We start from the raw sequence: 23,011 nt of genomic DNA, 5'->3' as shown, positions 1-23,011 counted from the left end.
TCAAAGGGGAAACCGATTATGTGATCTTCCACCCCATTCCTTCCCTTCAGTGATAGCAGCAGCAGACTGGGAGCTATGAGACCGTTGGTAGCTTGCTCCTCCTATTGCTGCAGGATCCATAATTTTATGTCATGGATTTGATTGAACTGAGTGCAGAAATGGCCCCAGAATTCTACAGGGCCTTTCTTGTACCCAGGGTCAGACTGAGTCAGCACTCTATGGAATGCCATGCCAGTACTTCTTTTGGCTATGTTTGGGCACAAGACACATTTTAATAATAAAATAAAATAAAATAAAATAAAAGGGCCAGATTCTCCTTTTACTTACACTAGTGTAAATCAGGAGCATCTCTAGTGATGTCCATGGCTTGACACTGGTATAAAATTGATATGAGAGAGGAACAGAGCCCTAGGTTTTTGGTCTTTATGGTTGCAAATAAAAGTCTTCTCACTGTGGTCCAGCGCACTGCCATCTTCCTAACTGTGGAGACAAGCAGCTTGAAACAGTAGCTGTAAAAGAAATCAGCTGCCCCCATTTATCTAAATGAGGTGTTAACTTTGAAGCTAAACACAAAGTAGTAGGGGTAACTGGGTGAAATTTAAGGATCAAGGATCTGCAGGAAGTCAGACTAGATGATCTCATGGTCCCTTGTGGATGATCAGCAGTGAATACCTGATGCTCTGAAACTGTGGCCAGAGGCTCAGTTCAGCATCACCACTTCCATCCTCTCCACCCCCAGATCTGACCTCTGCCTAAACATAATGCTTCAGGCAAAGATGCTGCTAGGCATGCATGCACACACACACTCACACACCACCTTAGCTAATTGTACAGTGTTATGTCATGGGGAGGGGAAAACAAACTACTGACCATCTTTTGCCTTGAAGCATGATAACTGCTTGTCATTCTAATTCTGTAACCTAGCTAAATATATAATGGAAAAATTGTATATTATCAAGACACAGCAAAAATATTACCATATAAAATATCAGTGCAGTTACCTAACCTCCCTAGTTAGGTTATGGGCTGGATTTGAAGCATTAAAAATTTAAGGAGGGTTTTTTTTTAATGTGAGTTGACTCAGGATCCAGAGCTGTGAACACCCTTGTGTCCAGAAATCCATCATTAACATAGCCTCAATAAACTCATTTCTTCGGCACCCTCACATTTGCCAATTATTGTGATGGCTGCATAAATCCAGCCCCTGCATGTAAGTATTTTTTTCTTATTATGCTCTTTATAAGCAGAGAGTTCAGGGTTTTTATTTCAAAGAAAATTAGACAGCGGTTTTCATGTTAGAGATTTTGAGACCAGACCAAATTGCAAAGGTTTATATTTCATTCCTGACAATGAGAGAGAATGAGCTCTAAAATGAGAAAACGCCAGGAAGCAATTTTATATACAGAGATAAAGAGCCACTAAGGGACTTGGTTATGTTAGATCTAACCAAAATGCTTGGGACTGTGCTCCATGCTGTACTTTAATTAATAAAAAGCCAAATATCACTGGATCGTAATTGGAAAGTCTATAAAAACCTGAAGAGAGGGAGGGAAAAACTAATTTTTGAAAGGAATACCTAGGGGATGAGCATATTATTGCTAGCGACAACCTCTTACTGCAGTCATTCTCTACTTCTTTCTGCTGCTGCCTGGATATAAGAGAGTTCATCACTGAAAAAAGCTGTCAGTTTTAACTTGTGTCTATTAGGCCATGTCTAAAGGGAGAGTCATTCTTGGAGTTATGGATCATACAGGTATTAAAGTCGTCCTTTTATAATAAAGGATATGAGCACTGAACTTAGAAGTGATATGAAAACTGTCCATGTTTTAAACTCATCTATCATGTTTGGGTTTCTAAAAAGGCACTGCTTCAATGGTATATATGAGATACTGGAAGCTTCCACATACATAGACGCATAGACTAACATCAGAAGTGGACCATCGTGAACCTCACCCACCCATTCCTGTAACAGACCCCCTAACCTCTAGCTGAGTTACTGACGACCTCACATCATGGTTTAAAGACTTCAAATTACAGAGAATCCATGATTTATACTAGTTTAAACCTGCCATTGACCCATGCTGCAGAGGAAGGCAAATAACCGCAGGGTCTCCGCCACTCTGACCCGGGGGAAAATTCCTTCCGAACCCCAAATATGGTGATCAGCTAGACTGTGTGTCTATGGGCAAGACCCACCAGCCAGACACCTGGGAAAGAGTTCTCTGTTGTAACTCAGAGCCTTCCTCATCTATTGTCCTATCATTGGCCGTTGATATGGTGAAATCCTGGCCCTGCTGGAGTGAATAGGAGTTTTGCAATTGACTTTGGTAGGGCCAAGCTTTCATCAGGAGGCCACAGCTGTACCACTAAATGTCACCATAATTCAGAAGCCAATGCCAAAACATGGGACAAAGAGCCAGACTGGAGGAGAGCAGAGAAATAACAGTGTAGGGAGCCAAATGTGCTTTGACAGTTTCTGAGTTCTAATTTTTTAACTGAATAGAAAACACCTGAATGCTTTCCTGAGTATAAGATCCTGCACCAAATACCCATGTCACATATATAGATGGGTATAAAGGGCCTGACTTTCATTTAAACTACTGCCATTTGTACCACTCATTGCAAATGTAATTTGGACTCACTTTTAGGCCCCTTTGCACTGCCAGAGTGGTGTAAAAGGGGCCTTAGTGTGAATGAGAATCAGGCCCACGAACTTTCCATTAACTTCTTAATCAGCATATTGCACCAAATACCTCTGTGCAACAGTACTGCCCCAAATATTTGGAGGCTACCCCTACACTGAGATGAGGAGAAGGGCATCAGGGAAGAAGGACTGAGGGTTTGGAGGGAGGGAAAGAAGGAACAGAAAGAGAAGAATTGGGTTTATTTATGGATAATTAACATGTCTTTCTTTCTTCCTTATATGTTCTTTTCTTTGTAGTTCCGAATGTCATGGCTCATCCACGGCTTCTTGTTTGGAAATATTTCCCTGGTCCTTGTCGAGAACAAAACAGGGAAGGAACAGAGCAGGACCTTCTGGCGCTTCACTAACAGCGAAGGTTTGGGAATCTGGCAGTGGATGGTTTTATCTCTTCTTGATGTGTCAGACAGGTGGGAGCCTCTCCTCTTTCTTCTCATCCTTTGCTTCCCTCTCAATGAGAAGGCACTTCAACACTAGCTGGTTAGCATCCAGAATTGCCCGAGCATTCTTAGAAATAAAGTATTCAGCTCTCAGAAGGAGGAAGGTGCTTTGCCTTCCTTTGGAACATTCTGTTATGGGTAGGAAGTATGCATCAGTGAGAGCTTAGAGCAGAGCTCTCTCTGCATAAGCTCACAAGCTGGTCTCTTTCACCAACAGAAGCTGGTCCAATAAAAGATATTACTTCACACACCTTGTCTCGCCAATATCCTGGGAGCAACATGTCTACAACAACACTGCATACAGAGCGCTAGGTATCAGGACTCCTGCATTCCATTCCTGGCTCTGCCACTGAATCACTGTGTGGCCCTGAACAAGTCATTTAAACTGTGCTTCAGTTTCCTTGACTGGATGTAATATTTCATGTTCATTACTGTTTGCAAAGCATGTTTAGGTCCTCAGATGAAAGATGCTTTAGCCATTATACTAGATCTGGACCTAGGCTATATATTTCAGTTCTAGTTCCAGATTTCAAACTCCCCAGATTTCAGGGCATGTTTGGATCTGAGGATTTAATTCACTCCAGTATGGAAGGGCCAGCCACAAAACTAGGACTTGGATGGGACGTAGAATTCTAACCCTCCTGCACCAAACAATAGCAGCCCACTTCTAATAAGGGGTCATCTCATTCTTGGCAGTGATGTTAGTTCTGCTTAACCTTCATTTAGTGGTTCTCTCACCAAATGGCTTTTATACCGTAAAATGTCTGCCTGACAACCTGTGCTAACTTGCAAAGTGTCATGTGACTAGGGCATAGATGATTGTGCCTAGTGGCTGGAGCTTGAGTTGAGGGTCAGAGACAGAGGTCAGGAATCAGAGTCGAGGATCAAAGCCGGGTTACCTGGTATGAGGTGAGGCAGAAGCAGGACTGGGTCTGAAGCGATATGCAAACGCTTTGAGCAGCCAGTGTCCTCCTGCTGCTGCTGATCTTAAGAGCAGGTCTCCTATTCCTCTCAGGCTTTTGGGCAATTGGGTCAATCAGGTGGCTCAATTGGGGCCCAGTTGCACTTGTTAGACTGTCTGAAGTTTAAGCTAGCAGGTAAGTAGGCTAGCTGCACGCCCTTACACCTGACACAGAGTACTGTTTTACCAGTCGACTGAAGATTGCCTTCAAAGGGATGCTGTGTGGTTTGTTGTTTACTTTTATTTCAAATGCACTGCAATGTGTGCTGGATATAGTCACCTTCCATTGCTCTGACCTCTAGGACACAATATGTGTATCTTTTCTATGTGGTAAGGATCAAAGCCTTTGGTCTTTCTGGAGCTCTCTGCCCTAGGAATAATAGATTTCATTAAAGGGTTAGCTTGCCTCATGAGAAGTTATGAAAAACATGATGCAGTTGTGTCTTTTTATCTAACTGGGTCTTGGGAATGTGTGTAGCATGCAAATACAAAAGAGCACAACCATTCCTTATCATCATATGCATCATTAATATGGATGCATCAAAGATTTCTAAAATATCAACATTAGCCTAATTGTGCAATCACCACTGAGGCACAGTCTGTATGAACACCTAGTTGCTTCTTTCCCTTTACCTGTGTTTTCCTTTGAAGAAAGCTGTATTTTACCATTATTATTCATACAAATTATTATTTACGTAAGAATTGCCATAGAAATGCTTCCCACTTACGTTAATCTGTACCTCTACCCTCCTGTAATGTCTCTGTGTCTATGTGTGCACTTTAAACTATCTCTTATGGCAGACTGAGTAAGACAGGATATTTTGATCTTGGGAACTAGGTCCAGCTGTGAGTCAAAAAGCCCTTGCAAACTGCTGAGTATTTCTTGTGAAGCACTGAGCACCCTCAAATCCCAGTGCTTTGATGGAAAAATTGTTGAGTCCATTGAAGGGAAAAGAGAAGTCGAATGGGAGAAGGGTTAGAAGAGGATCAAGGGCTCTGAGGGGACTTCAGAATTTTGATGCATCTTGGAAAGTCTTAGGCCTTGAATACACACAGAAGTTGCACTGTGTTAATTCAAATCAGTTTTAAAATGGATTTAGTTGAAATCAGTACAAGTCTTGCTTGGGAAGGATGCAGGGTTCCTGTGTGGCTTGGAAAGGCTGCAGAAATTCCTGCAGGACTCATCTTTCCTGGCATCTGAGAGCTGCTTCTTAGGAAGCCTGAACTGAATATAGATTCAGAGTTTAGGAACTGCACAGCAGAAGACACAGATGTGCTGCTAAGGAGCCTGCAGTAGAGAGTATTTTAATGGTGACTGAGGAAGGTTTTAGGATAACTGATGTATTTAACTAACCAGAAGATGCACCTGATGGAGTGAACACATTACTGATGTCGCACTCTAGCCTGGCTGCATCCTCTGCCTGGTGGTACATCAGCAGTGTGAGCTGGAAATGTAATTCCTAGCTCAAGAAGACAAATCTGCACTAGTTCTGATTGAGCTACAGAGCTAAAAGTAGAGTAGCTGCAGCAGCACCAGCGGCAAGAGGGGCTAGTGGCCAAGTACACAGCTAGTATCCCAGAGGGGATGGCACTCGGGGTAGCTAGCTCTCCCATTGCTTGTGCTGCCGTGTCCACACTTCTGGTATTTTAGCTTGATCAGAGGTGACACAAGTATATCTCCTTGACTTGGGAATCACACACCCAGCCCAAAGTGTAAACATAGCCTCTGTCCCTGTAACAGATTCCTCTCCCTGAGGGTGAGTCTGTACTGAACACCAGGAAGTGTGATTCTGGATAGTATCCTGCAAGAGGTGCAGCACCTTTAAACATCCAAATGAAGCTTAACTCTTTAATAGCACGCACCAGGCCAGTATATCTTTTCTACAGGAGACATGAGCTAGCATGCTGTGTGTGGAAAACTGCATGGAAAGTTCTATTGATAACTAAACAATGCCTATCTAAACTGCTCAGAGATATGAATTCTCACCAGGGACTACATGTTTCCTCAAAAATGGCTTACTCAAGAAACTCAAAGTTTAGTTTATGGTGTTTCACAGAAGCATTAGGAAAATGTCCAAGAAATTAGAACATCTCCAACTTTGGATCCAGATAGCTACTAAATGCCTGCTCTGTCTCAAACTGCCTGGAAAAAAAATTATACTTTGGAACAAGATCGTAACTCTGACATTTCAGTAGTTTGGTAGGGACAGGAAGGATGGTTTTATGGTGAAGACCCTGAACTGGGACTCAGGAGATTTGGTTTACATTCCCAGACTGCCAAGGCTTGTGTGACCCTGGACAAAACATTTAATCTCCTGAGTTAAATGGGGAATAATAGCACTTCCTTTCTCCCATCCTTTGTTTGTCATATCTGTTTACATTATAAGGAAACCTTCATAGCTGAGGTCCTATCTATTCCATGTGAACATTAAAAATCCTAGGGCTCTATTCATAAGAATGGGAGGTTGGGTTGATGTCCTTGTCCAAAATTTGCTCTTTGCACTCATGCTGGAAAGAGCTGTAGCAGAGGAATGTTAGGCATGTCAATGTGAAATAGTATAAGCAGCAGCCAGGGTGGTATTGTGAACTAGAGGGACTGAAATGCATTTCCAGAGCCTCTGATACTTCTGTTGGGTGTGAGAAAAGAAAATAAAGGTCCAAGTGAAGGACAAGCCACCAAGCTAGCTATAATAAAAACAAAAGAAACAGGTTGTGTCAAAAAACCCCTGAGTTGTTGTTACAGAAGATTACACTTCATAGAGCCAAAGGGCACAATCCCAAAAGGTGTTTTGTTTAAAACTACCATTTGTCACAGGTGTTGTCTAAGGAAAATGTTTCAGTTGCCTTCTCCCCATAGTCCAAATATCAATTGACCTCTCTTACTTCAATTTCCCTTGCAGGGAGGTAAACCCTGCTAACTTTCACACATGCTGGCCCACTATTTTAAGGGAAATTGTCAGATTAAAAATAATGATATAATCTACTGTTACAAATTACACCTTTTCATAAAAAGTGACATAATGTTTGAAATCCAATCTACTTTTCAATGCTTATGTTTTTTGTTTGCTTTTGCATTCCATTCAAATGTGACAGTGGCCCTGATCTACAAAGGGACAGAGCTTTGCAACGCCTAACTTTTAGGCACCTAGAAAATCACAGGAACAACACCGCAATCCACAAAGCCTGAATTGGCACCTAGGCTCCCTATTCAATTAATGGGGCGAGACAGGCACCTTAGAATGAGATCCCCAAAACCCAACATGTTTGGCAAGGAGCTGCCTAAACTAGCCAATGGGAGATGCCAATGATGGGTGTGTTCTAAGCCCCCCTCTCTGAGATAGACTTCTGAGTGAGGGCTGCAGGGAGGCGCCTATCTCTGTTTGCAATCCACGAACTGGGGAAGATAGGCATTCAGCTGCCTAACTCATGTGTAGGGTGGAGCCCAATCCAGTAGATGCGCTCAGGGGTCACACAAATCCACACAAAACAGCTAGGAGAGAAGATGACCACCTCCCTTATAACTGTTAGTCCTGTAGTTAGGGTACTCACTGAGGAGTGGAAGACCCTCAGTTGAAGTCCCCCCTCTGCCTGAGGAGGAGAATGGATTTGAAGAGGGATCTGCTACCTCTCAGGCAAGTGCCCTAATCACAATGCTATTGGATATTTGATGTGGGTCTCCCTCAGTCTTTCCTATTTAAGTTGTTCCACTCTATTAATTAGGCCAGAGAGAATAACTATCACTCTGTAACCCAGGGGCTAAGGCACTCACCAAAGAGATGGCATATCACTGTTCAAATCTCTTCTCGTCGTCAGGCTGAGAGGGGAACTGAACCAGGGTATCTCAAATGCCAGGTGAGTATACCCTAACCACTGGGTTAAAAATTATAAGAGCGGTGGTCCGCCTCCCCCTAGCTTTCTTGTGTAGAGTTAGGAGGCCTCTAAACTCTCCTACTAGATTGACCCCCATATACAACTTAGGTGGAGGGGAACCTGTCTTCCCATAATTAGTGGATCACTCTGGGGTGTAAGCAGGAGATAAGCATCCAGATGCCTAGGCTGAGATAGCAGAGTGCATGCTCAGAGGCAGAAATGTAGGCAGCTAGGGAATATTTACTGCAAAAACATAAGTGCTAAGTGGGTTTGGGCACCTACAGGCTTAGGCAGCTGCCACACAGGAGTTTTGTGGATAACAGTGGTGCCAAAAAATGAGATTTAGGTACCTAAATACTTTTCTGGATCCAGCCAATGAGACTAAACTAGTCAGTTTAACTTTTGCTTTTCGTGAGCCTTTTTGTGATTTTCACATCCTGGTTCTCATGTATTAGCACAATGCTAAAACTTTGGGTTGCAAGCAGTGCTGGGAAATGTTGTTTTTTGTTTGTTTTCTTTTATTTAAACTATTTCCATTGGCAATAGGAAAAAACAAAGAAATGGGACTATATCTTGGTTTGGGTTTTTTTCTTTTAATCAAGTTTGTTATTTAGGATTACAAAACCTAAATTTGTGGTTAGTTTTAAGTGGCTCTGATCCTTTGAAAAGGAGGCATTTATCTCTGATTTGTCAGCAGCAAAGCTGCAGAGTTACCAGCAATAACAGTAGCATTCTCCTAATTACAGAAACACCCTACATTCAAATCGATCTACTTTCTTTTATTAAACTGGGTTATTTACCACTCTAGTGCCACCAGTCCAGATGGATTTAATTAAACCACACTGAAGCCTGACTTCAGTCCCTGGAAAAATCATTGAGCAGGTCCTCAAGGAATCCACTTTGAATCACTTGGAGGAGAGGAAGGTAATCAGGAACAGTCAGCATGGATTCACCAAGGGCAAATCAACCTGATTACTTCCTATGATGAGATGACTGGCTCTGTGGATATGGGGAAAGCGGTGGATGTGATATACCTTGACTTTAGCAAAGCTTTTGATATGGTCTTCCACAGTATTCTTGCCAGCAAGTTAAAAAAATGTGGATTGGATGAATGGACGATAAGATGGATATAAAGCTGGCTGGATCATCGGGCTCAACAGGTGGTGATCAATGGCTCCATGTCTAGTGGCAGCCGGTATCTTGCGGAGTGCCCCAAGGCTTGGTCCTGCGGCCAGTTTTATTCAACATCTTCATTAATGATCTGGATGATGGGGTGGATTGCACTCTCAGCAAATTCATGGATGACACTAAACTGGGGGGGAATGGTAGATATGCTGGAGGGTGTTGTCAGTCAGGTGAGCGTACTGGTGTGAATTCCCCTCTGGATGCCATCTCAACTTCTGCAGCTAGCTGAATCAGCAGATCTCGTTGTCACTGCCCTTGAATAATCACAGACTCAGTTCAATGGCGAAGGCACTCGGCCAAGTTCATTGTAAGCAAAGCACAGTGCTATCACCCCATAGGAGCTACAGGTACACTAGTATGTAGGCTCGTTACAATGGACCAGTTCAGTTAATGGCAGGAATTTCTGTTATCCCCTAGGCCAGACAAAGATGCCCCTGCTGGGACTCTCTTCTTATACCCTGATACAAACGAGTTTCACCTTGCATCTCTGACGTCGGCTATTGTTCCATACCTTGCCTCCAAATCAAGCATCATCCATCCTCCTATCTTTATTTTAAAGTTGGGGTGTCTCTGTACTGTCTTTCATGATTGTATTCAGCACTCCTGAACCTTGAGGAAAGCTTGTACTGCCTCCCTGTATTGTACTGCTGTTCAGGGAGTACTTGGACTGTCTCTCAGGATTATGTTTCTGCAGTTACCGTGTACTGGGGGAATGGTGCTTTAACAATACTCATAGACTCATAGACTATAAAGTCAGAAGGGATCATTATGATCATCTAGTCTGACCTCCTGCACAATGCAGGCCACAGAACTTCATCCACCCATTCCTGTCATGGATCCCTAACCTAAGACTGAGTTATTGAAGTCCTCAAATAATGATTTAAAGACTTCAAGGTACAGAGAATCCACCTGTAAGTGACCCGTGCCCCATTCTGCAGAGGAAGGCGAAACCACCCCCCGGGCTATACCAATCTGCCCTGGGGGAAAATTCCCTCCCGATGCCAAATATGACGATCAGTTAAACCCTGAGCATGTGGGCAGGATTCACCAGCCAGACACCCAGAAATAATTCTCTGTAGTAACTCAGAACCCACCCCATCTAACATCCCTTCTCAGGCCATTGGACATATTTACTGCTAGTAAGCTGAGATCGGTCAATTGCCAAATTAGGTTGTCCCATCATACCATTCCTTCCATACATTTATCGAGCTCAGTCTTCAAGCCAGTTAGGTTTTCTGCCCCCACTGCTCCCCTGGGAAGACTGTTCCAGAAGTTCATTCCCCTGATAGTTAAAAACCTTCATCTAATTTCAGGTCTAAAATTCCTGATGGCCAGTTTATATCCATTTGTTCTTGTGTCCACATTGGTGCTGAATTTAAATAACTCCTCTCTCCCTGGTATTTATCCTTCTGATGTATTTATAGAAAGCAATCATATCTCCCCTCATCCTTCTTTTGGTTAGACTAAACAAGCCAAACTCTTTGAGTCTCCTCTCATAAGGCAGGTTTTCCATTCCTCAGATCATCCTAATAGCCCTTCTCTGCACCTGTTTCAGTTTGAATTTATGTTTCTTAAACATGGGAGACCAGAACTGCATACAGTATTCTGGATGAGTTCTGACCAATGCCTTGTATAACAGTACTAACAGCTCCCTCTCTCTACTGGAAATACCTCACCTGATGCATCCTAGGACCACATTAGCTTTTTTCATGGCACATAAGATTGGCAGCTCATAGTCATCCTATGATCAACCAATATGCCCAGGTCCTTCTCTTCCTCTGTCACTTCCAACTGATGTGTCCCCAGCTTATAGCAAAAATTCTTGTTATTAGTCCCTAAGTGCATGACCTTGCACTTTCCACTATTAAATTTCATCCTATTTCTATTACTCCAGTTTACAAGGTCATCCATATTGTTGTATGCTATCCTGGTCTTTCTCTGTATTAAAAAGACCTCTCAACTTTGTATCATCTGCAAACGTTATTAGCACACTGCCACTGTTTGTGCCAAGGTCAGTAATATTAATGTTAAATAAGATTGGTCCCAAGACTGATCCCTCAGGAACTCCACTAGTAATCTTCCTCCAGCCTGAGAGTTCACCTTTCAGTGTGACTCATTGTAGTGTCCCCTTTAACCAGTTCCTTATCCACCTTCCAATTTTCAAATAATCCCCATCTTTTCCAATTTAAGCAATAATAAATTTTCCAATTTAACTAATAATATGAAATCATATCAAGTGCCTTACTGAAATCTAGGTAAATTAGATCCATTGCATTCCCTTTGTCTAAAATATCTGTTATTTTCTCCAAAAAAAAGGGGATCAGGTTAGTCTGGTACGATCTACCTTTTGTAAAGCCATGTTGTATTTTGTCCCAGTTACCGTTAATCTTGATGTCCTTAACTACTTTTTCTTTCAAAAATTTTTCCAACACCTTGCATAGTACTGAGGTAAATAGGCCTGTAATTACCTGGATTGCTTTTTTTCCCTTTCTTAAAAATAGGAACTATATTAGTAATTCTCCTGTCATACATTACAACCCTGGAGTTTACAGATTCATTAAAAATCCTTGCTAATGGGCTTGAAATTTCATGTGCCAGTTCTTTTAATATTCTTGGATGGAGTTTATTCGGGATTAGTCCCATTAAGCAGTTTGAGTTTGGCTTCTACTTTGGATGTGGTAATTTCTACATCTATATCCTCAAACCCATTAGTCCCCCTAAGCTCTTTGTTAGCCTCATTAAAAACTGAGGCAAAGTATTTGTTTAGATATTGGGCCATGCCTAGATTATCCTTAACCTCCACCCCATCCTCAGTGCTTAGAGGTCCCACTTCTTTCTTTGTTTTCTTCTTATTTATATGGCTATAGAACCTTTTACTATTGGTTTTAATTCTCTTTGCAAGGTCCCACTCTACCTGGCTTTTGACATTTCTCTCTTTGTCTCTACATGTTCTGATCTCCAAGAGATATCTTTCCTTGCTAATTCCTCCCATCTTCCACTACTTGTAGGCTTTCTGTTTTCTCTTACTCGCTTGTCTGAGATGCTTGCTCATCCAACTTGGTCTACAACCCTTGTGTATGAATTTTTCCCCCTTTTCTGGGATGCAGGCTTCAGATAGTTGCTGCAACTTTGATTTGATGTAATTCCAAGCCTCCTCCACCTTTAAATCCGTGATTTCTTCAGTCCAGTCCACTTCCCAAACTAACTCCCTTAATTTTTTAAAGTTAGCCCTTTTGAAATCAAAGACCCTAGTCACAGATCTATTTTTGTTTATCCTTCCATTTAGTTTGAACTGGATTAGCTCATGGTTGCTCGAACCAAGGTTTTCCCCTACAATCAGTTCTTCTACGAGATCCTCACTACTTACCAATCCCAAATCTAAAATGGATGCCCTCTTGTTGGTTCAGCAACTATTTGATGAAGGAATCTGTCAGCTATCACATCCAGGAAAATCTGACCCCTATTATTATTACTAGCACTAATCTTCCAGTCTATATCTAGGAAATTAAAATCTCCCATAATCAACAGTTCCCAGTAGTATTTACTTCATAAAAAACATTATGGAGGTCTCTATCCATATCCAAATTGGATAATGGTGGTCTGTAGCACACCCCAAGCACTATTCCAGGGGAAACTCTAGCAGTTTTCTTCCCCAATGTGATTTTTGCCCAGACAGACTCTGCCTTACCCGTTGCATCACTTCTAATTTCTTTACAGTCTACTTCATCATTGATATACAACGCTACTTAACCACCTTTGCCTTTATTTCTGTCCTTCCTAAACAGCACATACTCATCAATACCTGTACTCCAGTCATGACTACTATTCCACCATGTTTCTGTTATCCCTATAATATCTGGTTTCACTTCCTCCACCAGTAGCTCTAGTTCCTCCATTTTGTTACCCAGGCTTCTTGCATTGGTGTACAAACATCTTAATTTTTGCTGTTTGGATTTGCTCACATTCCTTACACGAATCACCAGTCATTCTACTGGCACTATCACCTATTAGACTGGTATCTGCACCACTCTTCCTCTTCATGTCCATTCTCCTACCCACTGCTATATTCTTTCCTAAATCATTTTTGTCCCTCTCAAACCAACCCCAACTAAATCATCCCATCCAGGGCTTTGTCAAGCCAGGCCTTATAAACCTCTAAGGATGGAAATTCCACCACTTCCCTAGGTAACCCATTCCAGTGCTTCACCACCCTCCTAGTGAAAAGGTTTTTCATAATATCCAATCTAGACCACCCCCATGACAACTTGAGACTATTGCTCCTTGTTCTGCCATCTGCCACCACTGAGAACAGCCTAGCTCCATCCTCTTTGGAACCCCTCTTCAGGTAGTTGAAGGCTACTTTGAAATCCCCCTCACTCTTCTCTTCTGCAGACCAAATAAGCCTAGTTCCCTCCGCCTCTCTTTGTAAGTCCTGTGCCCCAGCCCCCTAATCATTTTCATTGCCCTCCATTGGACTCTCTCCAATTTGTCTACATCCTTTCTGTAGTGGGGGGCCAAAAAACTGTACATAGTAGTTCAGATGTGTCCTCAGCAGTGTCGAATAGAGGGAAATAATCACTTCCCTTGATCTGCTGGTAATGTTTCTGCTAATGCAGCCCAATATGCCATTAGCCTTCTTGACAACAAGGACCCACTGTTGACTCATATCCATCTTCTGTATGCTCCCAGGTCCTTTTCTGCAGAACTGCTGCCTAGCCCATCGGTCCCTAGTCTGTAGCTGTGCATGGGATTCTTCCGTTCTAAGTGCAGGACTCTGAACTTGTCTTTGTAGAACCTCATCAGATTTCTTTTGACCCCAATCCTCCCATTTTTCTAGGTCATTCTGTATCCTATCCCTACCCTCCAGTGAATCTACCACTCCTCCCAGATTATTGTCATCTGCAAACTTGATGCAGGTAGGTGTCCAGCATACTCAGCTAGGACTCCCCTCCACCTCACCCTCACTTGGGAACGAGATCCTTCTTCCTCTTGTGCTCCCTAGTAGCCAAAATCTTCATGGAAACCAGGATGCAGCTGGGGAATCCTTGTCCTGCTCCTGCCAGGTCTAAGCAAGTAGGTAGGATTCAAAGAAAGTCTCATTGGTCAAGGTGCTTTGTTTCCACCAGTTGATACCGAAGACCTCCCTTTGCACCATCTGAGAATTTCTCCTTGAATATCATGGGTCATTCCAGGTGCCCCTCCCACTGCCTTGGGTTTTGCTTCACAGTTGTTAATTGTGACTGGCCTGGTTTTCCTGATGAGGCTGGCCTCCATGAGTTAAATCCTCACCAGTCAAGGCATTTTGCCCTCAGAGACCTACTTGTCTTGTATCAGAGCATCTCTGAACTGCTGAAGCTACTTCTCCATCTTCCCATGTGGGACCAGAGGTACTTCAGATAGTCTTAGAAAGAAACATGTCCTGCCTCCTGCCATGGAGAGGTTTGCCTGGCTTGGTGTGGCCCTCATTTCCTCCTTCCAGCCAGTATCCTACAAACTATTCTAGCTTCTGCTTCTGTGAAATGATCCCTCCCTATTATTATTAAAGGGAATGCTGTGCACAGTCCCCATCTGCTTAGACTGATCCTGTCACCCAGGGAACAGACCTTCTTCTTTGAGTAGTGACCCTATGAATGCTCCACTTCAGGTTACTTCAGATGTGTGTGTGCCCCATGCACCATCGATTGTAGATTTGCATTAACAGTGTCCTTCAGGCCGTGTGGGCGCTATTGATATCCTGATGCCATGTGCCAAGGCTATAGCAGGCTGTATGTGTGAACTGTCCTCAGTTCCCTCTCAACTGTCTCTGCCTGAGATGATGCTTAGCCTGTCTGCTTTGTGTGTACCTTGGCTGTTGCTGAGCTTGTTTTTTTCTTAGTTTAGTTTAGCTTAGTTAGCTGTTAGTAATTGTAAGTAGTTACTTCTGGGTTAATAAAAAAGTTGTTTATTTCCTCCAGAGAAGTCCTCCTGTAAGGTGCATGTTTGGTTCACTGGGGTTTAAATGTTGCCTCATGTGTATAGAGGCTATTCCATACACTCAAAGTGCATTCACTGCCTGGGGGACTTACATGTCCCACAGAAGTGTAACTTCTGGTTAGCATTCAAAATCAGGGTTTAGAAGGACTGGGAAGTCAAACTGCAGCTACAGACAATGAAGCACTCCCTTCACCCTGTTTTAGAGTCAGGTCAGAAGAACCCTCCTATTCATCAATCATTGGGAGTCTCTAGCACCCCTGCAACCTCGGTGCAACACTCTCTGAGAGAGGGGAAGTCCTCAGAGACCTCCTCTAAACATTCTAAAAAGAGGAGCTCTAATTCCCCTCCCAAGGATCTCATCTCCAAAAGACCTATTCTCCAACCAGGTTGACAGCCTCAGATATGTCATCCTTGAGGCTTGGTACTGTAGATGCAAAAAGCTCTTCCAGTACCAGCGAAGAAGGAAAGTGCCCCAGCTCTAAATCTAAACATGGCTCTAAAAAGGCTCCAGTACTGTCTAGAGGAAGTGGTCAGAGCAGGCACAGAAGACCAGTACCGTTGGACTTAAATCCTCTCTCAGAAGTTATCAAGTTATTTGGTGCTGTGAAAGCCTCCAGCCACATCGGTGCCACTGCAAAGCGCTCCAAACCATCAGTACCATCCAGCAAGAATGATCATACTGGTCCGTTGGTGCTGCAACACCTCTCAGTGCTACAAGATTTTAGATACCCAAAGGACATATTGATGACTGCTGAACCAGAGTCTCCATTGCTGTTGGGTACTGAGCACCTCTTGGTATCAAGAACCATTATTCAGTCTCTAGAATGTTATACATCCCCAGTGCCATCACCCCCCTTTTCGGTTGGAACTCCACCATTAGAGGAAGAAGAGGATGATAATCAAGATCTCCCTTCAGTATCATCAACCTCTGTTCAGGGTTCCTCCATGTACCTACCCATTGTGATACATCAAGGGCAGAGGGCATCTGGAGAGTGGGAGAAGGGAGGTATATAAGCCCTAGAATTCTCAGGGCCTTGTTCCCTGCAGTCTAGCTGAAGTTACTACAGGCAGTTAGTAGCACCTGAGACCAATTAAGGCCCAGCCAGGTACCTGATAAAAAACCCCTGCTCCAGACAGATGGGAGAGCAACCTGGAGGCAGAGTAGGAGGAGCTCTGTGCTGTGTGAAGGAGCAGAGAAGAATCCTGAGAAAGGTACTGGGACCAGGAGGGGGAAGAATGGTGCAAACAGAGTGGAGACACTTCCCAGACACTGAGGCCAGAAAGAGGAAGCCCTGCCCAGGCAGAGAGAGGGCAGGAAAAAAGGAACTGAAGGGGCAGAGGGGGAAATAGCCCAGAGGAAATAGTTGCAGACTTGGACACTGTCAGCAGCGCATAGCTGCTATTTGTAGGGCCCCTGGCCTGGGACCCGGAATAGAGGGCAGGCTCAGGTCCCTTCCCCTTCCCCTCCCCACAGGACATTACTGGAAGGACCCTACACTTGGAGATGGGGTGACTGGTGGAACCCTGACCACTACAAGAGAAAAAGCGCAAGACCCACTGGAACAGAGCAGGCAGTTTGCCACACCATATATAAACCCTCTTTCTTGAAGGGGCAGGGAAGAATGGTGTATTAGTAATGCCTGTGATAGATTTGGTGCATGTATATTTATTCTCTACAGCACCCTCCCCTTTAATAACAACTTTGAATCCCAGCTGAACTTTTATTGTTGGCTCCTAGGTAACTTTCTGAATGAAAGCTCTGTCTTTTCAACTTTGCTTGACTGAGATATCTCTATTTCATTCCAACCAGGGGTATCTCCTCTCTGTTTCTAAGTATTTCTCTCTGTAGAAAGTGCTACCAGTGTGGTATTTGTGCTATGGAAGCTATTGAGGCAATTGGGGTCAGTGCTCAGAAGGTTTACTATTCTGTTGGTACTTCAGTCCTGTGCAGGACAAAAAAAATTATTCTAGTTAGAGACCAGGCCCACCAACAGTAATACCGGGCCCCAGGAAAGAACAGTCAATGGCCCCCCTAGAAAGGAATGGCTGAGGTTTATGATCATGAGCAGGAATTAAGCTTCCCCTCAGGAGGCTAATTCCCCATCCTGCCTCTTCTGCCCGTGGCCCTGCTCTGCTTCCCCCCCCTCCCCCCGACCCTGCCCCCTCTCCTGCTCGGCCCCGCCTCTCACTGAGTCCTTTCTTCCCTTCCATCCCCTACATTCTTTCACATGCCCCCGTTCCCCACTCAGCCTCCCCACCGCTGTGTCCCTTCTTCTCCCCGCTTGGCCCCCCTCCTCTCTTCCACACACCCCTTTCCCCCAAGGTGGCAAGCAACAGCAGGGGGAGTGGGCTAGGAGGGAGGGAGGAGGGACATGGCAGGCAGTGGTGGGGTGGGGTGGTGAGGAGAGGAGGAATGTATGCGGCAAGTGACGGAGGGGAGGCCGAGCAGGGAAGGGGGTGTGTGGAAGAGAGGAGGGGGGGCTGAGCGGGGAAGGAGGGACGTGGCAAGCAGCAAGGTCGAGGGGGTGGGGAGAAGAGATATGATGGCGTGCGGACCAAGCGGGGTAGGGTTGGGGCCTGGAATTGAGTGGGGGCGGAGTGTGGCCGCAGGTGGAAGAGGCAGGACAGGACGCTAGCCTCTCTGAAGGGAAGCTTCACCTGCCACCCATGGTATCTCTCCCATCCGCCTAGGCCCTTTTAAATGGCCGACCCCTGGGCAATTGCCCCCTTTCCCCCCACCCCCTGTTGGCGGGCCTATTAGAGACAGACCTTGGTCTTCAAATAAATACCATTTTAAAGTAAGAAAAAGTCTCTGTATGTACTGGCTCTCTGTGTCTCTATCTCTCTTTGTGTGTGTTTGTGCATGTGGTGACTCTCATGTGATCCTTTTGTCAGTCATCCTTAGTAGTGATGGATTTTTGATTTGTAATTATTATGAACCATTCCAGGCTATAGCATGAAGAGAGCTGCATGAGACTGGCTGATGGTTACCTGCACTGTGTCTGTGAGCCGACATTGAAAGCACAGTTGGAATAAATTCTCATTTTAGGTGATGGAAGCAAAGAGAATTAGGGCTTTTCTGTACAGGGAAATTTACCAGCTTGGCTATACCAGAATAATTCTATTTGCATAGATGTGCTGGTACATTTCCCTGTATAGCTAAGGTCTAAATGAGTTCAAAAGAATCCTTAAATTACTCGATCCTCAGTTAGGGTTGGGGGAAGTAAGAAAGTGGGATTAAGATCAAATACGAATGAACCTAAAGTGAAACCCCTGATTCAAAAATCCTGAGTTTGGGAGGAAATGGGATCCAGATCTAACCTTCATGGAGAAGCTCCTGTTTCTATAATAGGCTCAGCCAAACACCCAGATCCAAACTCTCCTACTGTTTGGGAAAGTTATGATCTGAATCCATAATTTCTGGCTCAAGACAAAGAAACTAACCAAAGAAAATGAATTCCTCTTGGCCTTAAATTGCTCTTCTCATCCCGAACTCTCACATATTTGAGCTGTCACCAGCTCTCACCTGTGAGTGTACTTTCATGTTTGAATAAAGCCTTACTCTATAGTCTGCTCAACTGATGTTGCCCAAAAGGGAGATTTGAATTTGTCTTCCTGTCCACCTGGTGAAACATTTCACATCTGCTTCCAAAAGAAAGCAAACCCCATGGAATATCATCAGGTATTCCTGTAAATCAGCTAAGACTAAATGAGTTCTAGTCAACACTTCACCACCTGCCAGGCATCTGAGGAGCCATTTTAAACATGGCTGTAGGGCTGAACAGAACAAAAGCAGTGACAGCAAGGACATCAGCCCTTGAATGAAAACAAAAAGTTCCTCTTGTCCTCAAGCTAATATTTTCCAGAACTAAAGCCATTAAAACCATTCCTATCGACCATCATGTTGTTCCTGTAATGGGACTCAGCCTACAAACATAAAACTGTCTTACTAGAATTTGCAATTCATGTGCAGATGCTGCTGAGGCAGGTTTAATAAGCAGCAAACTCATGGCAGAATTGTCAGCATTGATTTTTGTTATTGTTTGTTAGTTTCATTGGCAGTCTCTGTTCAAACCATCTTTCTTTGTAAGGCACAATGTGAACATTAAATCACTTACAACTCCATGTTAATCCACAACCTATGATCCTGTTTATGGTCTGCCAACAATCACTGTCCTTAGGGCTTAATCCCGATGCCCATTAAAGTCAATGGGAGTTTTACCATTGACTTCAATGGTCATTGGATCAGGCCCTTAGTGAATAAAGTTAGCGATAATGCTCCTGTGCTACATTTTTTATACAGAAAGGAGTTACCCATATTATTTTTCTCACTAATATGACATCTCTGTCTTCAGTTTTGATTAAATTTCTTTTAAATAGCCCATTAAGCGAAAACCACTGAAGCTAATGATTGAAATGTTGGTTGACTAATTAACTTGTTTCAGTAGAATTTGAGAGACATCATATTTCTAAATGAATAGTGACATTAAATCAGAGAAAGGAAAAAGATGAACTATTTTGGTAGATGTGCTGGTCTCAGGGGACAAAATTTGCACTGAAGCTCCATTTGTTTTAGAAAAGAAATAAATGAAATTAACAAACCCACGGTAATCCTGGTGGACCTGAAGGTGTTTGACATGTGCATGGTTTTTCCATTTGGGACCCTGTAATGTGGTGCACTAACCGCTGGGGCACCTCTTTGCATCTTTATCCTCTGTTGCTTGGTCTGGCACCCCCTCCCAAGGACTCACCACCTTCAGTAGAAAACTTCAGTAGAAGTTGCTGCTGTGCTTTGACTTCGTCTCTTATAAAGTCATGTAGGCTCTTTTGCTCTTCCACCTGCCAAGCGAGCAAGGCCTGTCTCTCCAGGTGGTGGGATTGTTGAAAACTTTGCAGAGTCTTTTGCAGCTCCTCTTGCAGTTTCCCCAGCCACTGCAGGGTCTCTTCCTGGTCCAGGCCGCCAAACCCTTGAGCCAGCTATAGATCTGGACAAGCTCCTGGACAAGCCCCTAAGTGTAACAGAGCGGGATCCCACTCTTGTCTCTTTTCAAGCTACAAAATGCTCAGAGACCTACTTCTGGTCAAACACCTCATGGTTTATTTCATCTTGTTCTCCCACAGTGACCTGTACAAACTCGAGCAGCTCTGTATTGACAATATCCTACAATTCTTAGCTCACTTGGACAAAGAGGGGGGAAACTAAAGGTATCTTCCTCCTGAGAGATCTCTCCTGCTCTGACTTTCAAAAGCCTGCTAATCTCTGTCTTCCCCACAACCGCTTCCCTTCCTGTGCCTCTTTTGTCTCTAGGGTAATGAGCTAATTAGCCTTTGGGGCTCTCTTCAGCACCTCCCAATCCAGCAGTTAGGCACAGTTCTTCCTAACCAGGGCCGCTCCCAAGCAACTCCTTGTAGTTGCAGTGATCAAAGTACTATATCAGTTACTGTTTCCTGCTCTCCGTCACAGACCCCTTCTGAATTGGGACAAATTCCTGTCTTGTTTGTTTCCCCTGCTGTAGTTAAGAAACTAAGAGTTCTGGGCCTAGAACAGGGAGATAAAAGAAGTTCAGTATTTCTGTCACTGACAAGGTCATACAGGAAGTCTGGTAAACACAATGGGACACATTCTGCCATCTGTTATATCTGTGCAGCCCAGGTAGTAGCAATGATGCTCAGTGTGAGAAGGCAGAAATTGACCTATTCCATTTACCGGACTTCTTATGTGGCCAGCTTTGATAGTCCTCTCTCCATTTATCAATGACAGAAACATTGTGTTTCTTTCCATCTCCCTCCTGCTCTTAGACACAGAGTACTTGAGAATTCTCAAATTAGACCAATCCCATACTGACAGGAGAGATTGATGAGACATGACCTATAACAGCAGTGAAGGGCAGACTTCAAAGGATGAAGAACTTGGGTTCAGCCCAGCCAATCACCTAAAACTCCAGAAACACTAAGGGCCAGATTTCAAACTTATTTAGATGCCTAAAGAGGGAGATTGAAAGCCCACTGGGAGTATCTAAATAGTATTCTATCTGGTAGATACTATTCTATCTAAATACTCTTCAACTTCTTGAGTCTGCAAAAATTGACTCGAAAACTGTCATGAAGAGCCTTTCTGCCACCTCTGTGAAATAAACTGGTGGGTCTCAGTTCAGCTCCTAATGGACAAATGTCCACATTGCAAAAGTCACCTCTCTAACTGGCATTCATTTGGCAGCCTCAAGAGAAAGGTAAAGGATTGACTGGTCCATAGAGACTGAATTCCAGGTAGTCCTATGGTTTAGTACCAAGTCATGTTGGAGTACTGTGGGGGAGGATTGTACTGTCACCTCCTAAGCGGTATTTATTCTGTGAACAAGCAGAACACCTCATAACTGTCCATACAACATCTTTCACTGGCATTAAGTTCACTCCAAAATATTTTTTAAACATTTATGAAAACTCTGTCCCACACAAACGCATTTTCTTTATAGGATACATGTTGACTAGGTAGCCCAGATATTTCCTATCCAAAGGAGGATGCATGATATAGCAGTTAGAGTGTAAGACTGGGTGAAAAGAGTTCAGTTCTTCTTCGAATGCCTGGGACATGCACACACCTACCATGAAATGGATATATGCAAGCAATGTGCCAGAGAGTTTTTTCCTTGCAGTACCTGTAGGGGCAGCCCAGACTCTCACCAAACTCCTCATGCTCTGAAGTGCGGGTATAAAGGGCAGAGCCTTCCCACACATCCTACAGTTCCTTCTTACCATCCCGAGTTGGAGCAATTGTGTTCCATTTGTGGCCCTCATTTGCACTGTATCCAGTACTTAGGTGAGGGTCGCTTTAGAGATAAGCACTCTATTTGTTTTGGTTTTAAGACCAGGACAAAGAAGCTGAGGGAAGAATGTCTCTGTTACATCCTGATGTAGATGTACATCCTTAGACTGGGGTCGGACCCCCCCTTGGTCATCCAGGGGAAGTTCTTCAATGACTCCCTCCCAAAGTGCTCCCCCAGCTTTGACTGCAGACAGGACCTGCAGTTGAACCCTGTCACTGGGACAGGCTTCTTCAAGGCCCAAGACTTCAGAGCAATCCCAGCCTTGGAAACACAAGAAGTCCGCATCGGTGTCTTTGGAGTCCAGAGCACAGGACTTCTTTGCAGAATGTCATGCCAGTACACACAGTGTGCCTTTTATCTTGCCACTTCCTCTTGCCCTTCTTGGGACTGGAGTTAATTGGCTGCCTCTTTGGAGCAATCATTCCTGATCACTGTGGATCAGCAGCCTGTGTCTGTATGACTACACCAGAGACTTACGCCACAGCCAGGGATTTGTTATGCTATCAGCACCACCATCCCCATTCCTTCCGAGTGAAGTCCCTCCTTCAGCACCATCACAACTGCCGAGGCCATTGGCACCTGAACACTCTGTTGTGAGGCCACCAGCTTCAGGCTTGGTACCATCTCCTTTCACTTCTTCTGGTCTGGTACTGGCTCCTCCATGCCACATGTTACCGGTGGCCAGGAAGCCATCCATGCTACATTCCCAAGGGGCAGATCCAGATCTCAGGACCCCTCTTGGTACTGTGCCACCGTGGATCTCAGAATACGCAGAGTGTTCACTGGACTCCGAGGTAGGCTGTCAGGTATCTGAATGCCAAGAGTCCAGAACTTCCTCCTGATCCCATCCCTGTACTCACTGGTGTGGGTTGTAGAAGACTTCAGCCAGGGATTGGGACTCTAGGGCCAGACATGAATGGGGCCCAGTATCATACCGGCCCTCTCAATGGCCCTATTGTATGCCCTAGAGGACACCTCCAGCATCCAGATCTACATCACCCATACCGACAGTACCGAGAGGTGATGGTCAGTAGCACCCATCCTTTGAATTCTCAAG

At 44.2% G+C, this 23,011-nt stretch overlaps 1 protein-coding gene across 1 annotated transcript in view; it reads left to right on the top strand.

Annotated features, from left to right (window-relative positions):
• The window catches only part of ALK (ALK receptor tyrosine kinase), a 516,691-nt gene that overhangs the window by 410,932 nt on the left and 82,748 nt on the right, over positions 1–23,011 (top strand). The window contains exon 9 of the mRNA XM_067565381.1: positions 2,942–3,111. Coding sequence (XP_067421482.1) covers positions 2,942–3,111 — 170 coding nt within the window. The remainder of the gene's footprint in view (positions 1–2,941; positions 3,112–23,011) is intronic.

This window comes from Emydura macquarii, unplaced genomic scaffold (assembly GCF_026122565.2).
Source record: "Emydura macquarii macquarii isolate MOO-44397 ecotype Brisbane River unplaced genomic scaffold, CSIRO-AGI_Emac_v2 contig_2676, whole genome shotgun sequence".
Classification (NCBI taxonomy): Eukaryota; Metazoa; Chordata; order Testudines; family Chelidae; genus Emydura; species Emydura macquarii.
This window is presented reverse-complemented; position numbering and strand designations above follow the sequence as displayed.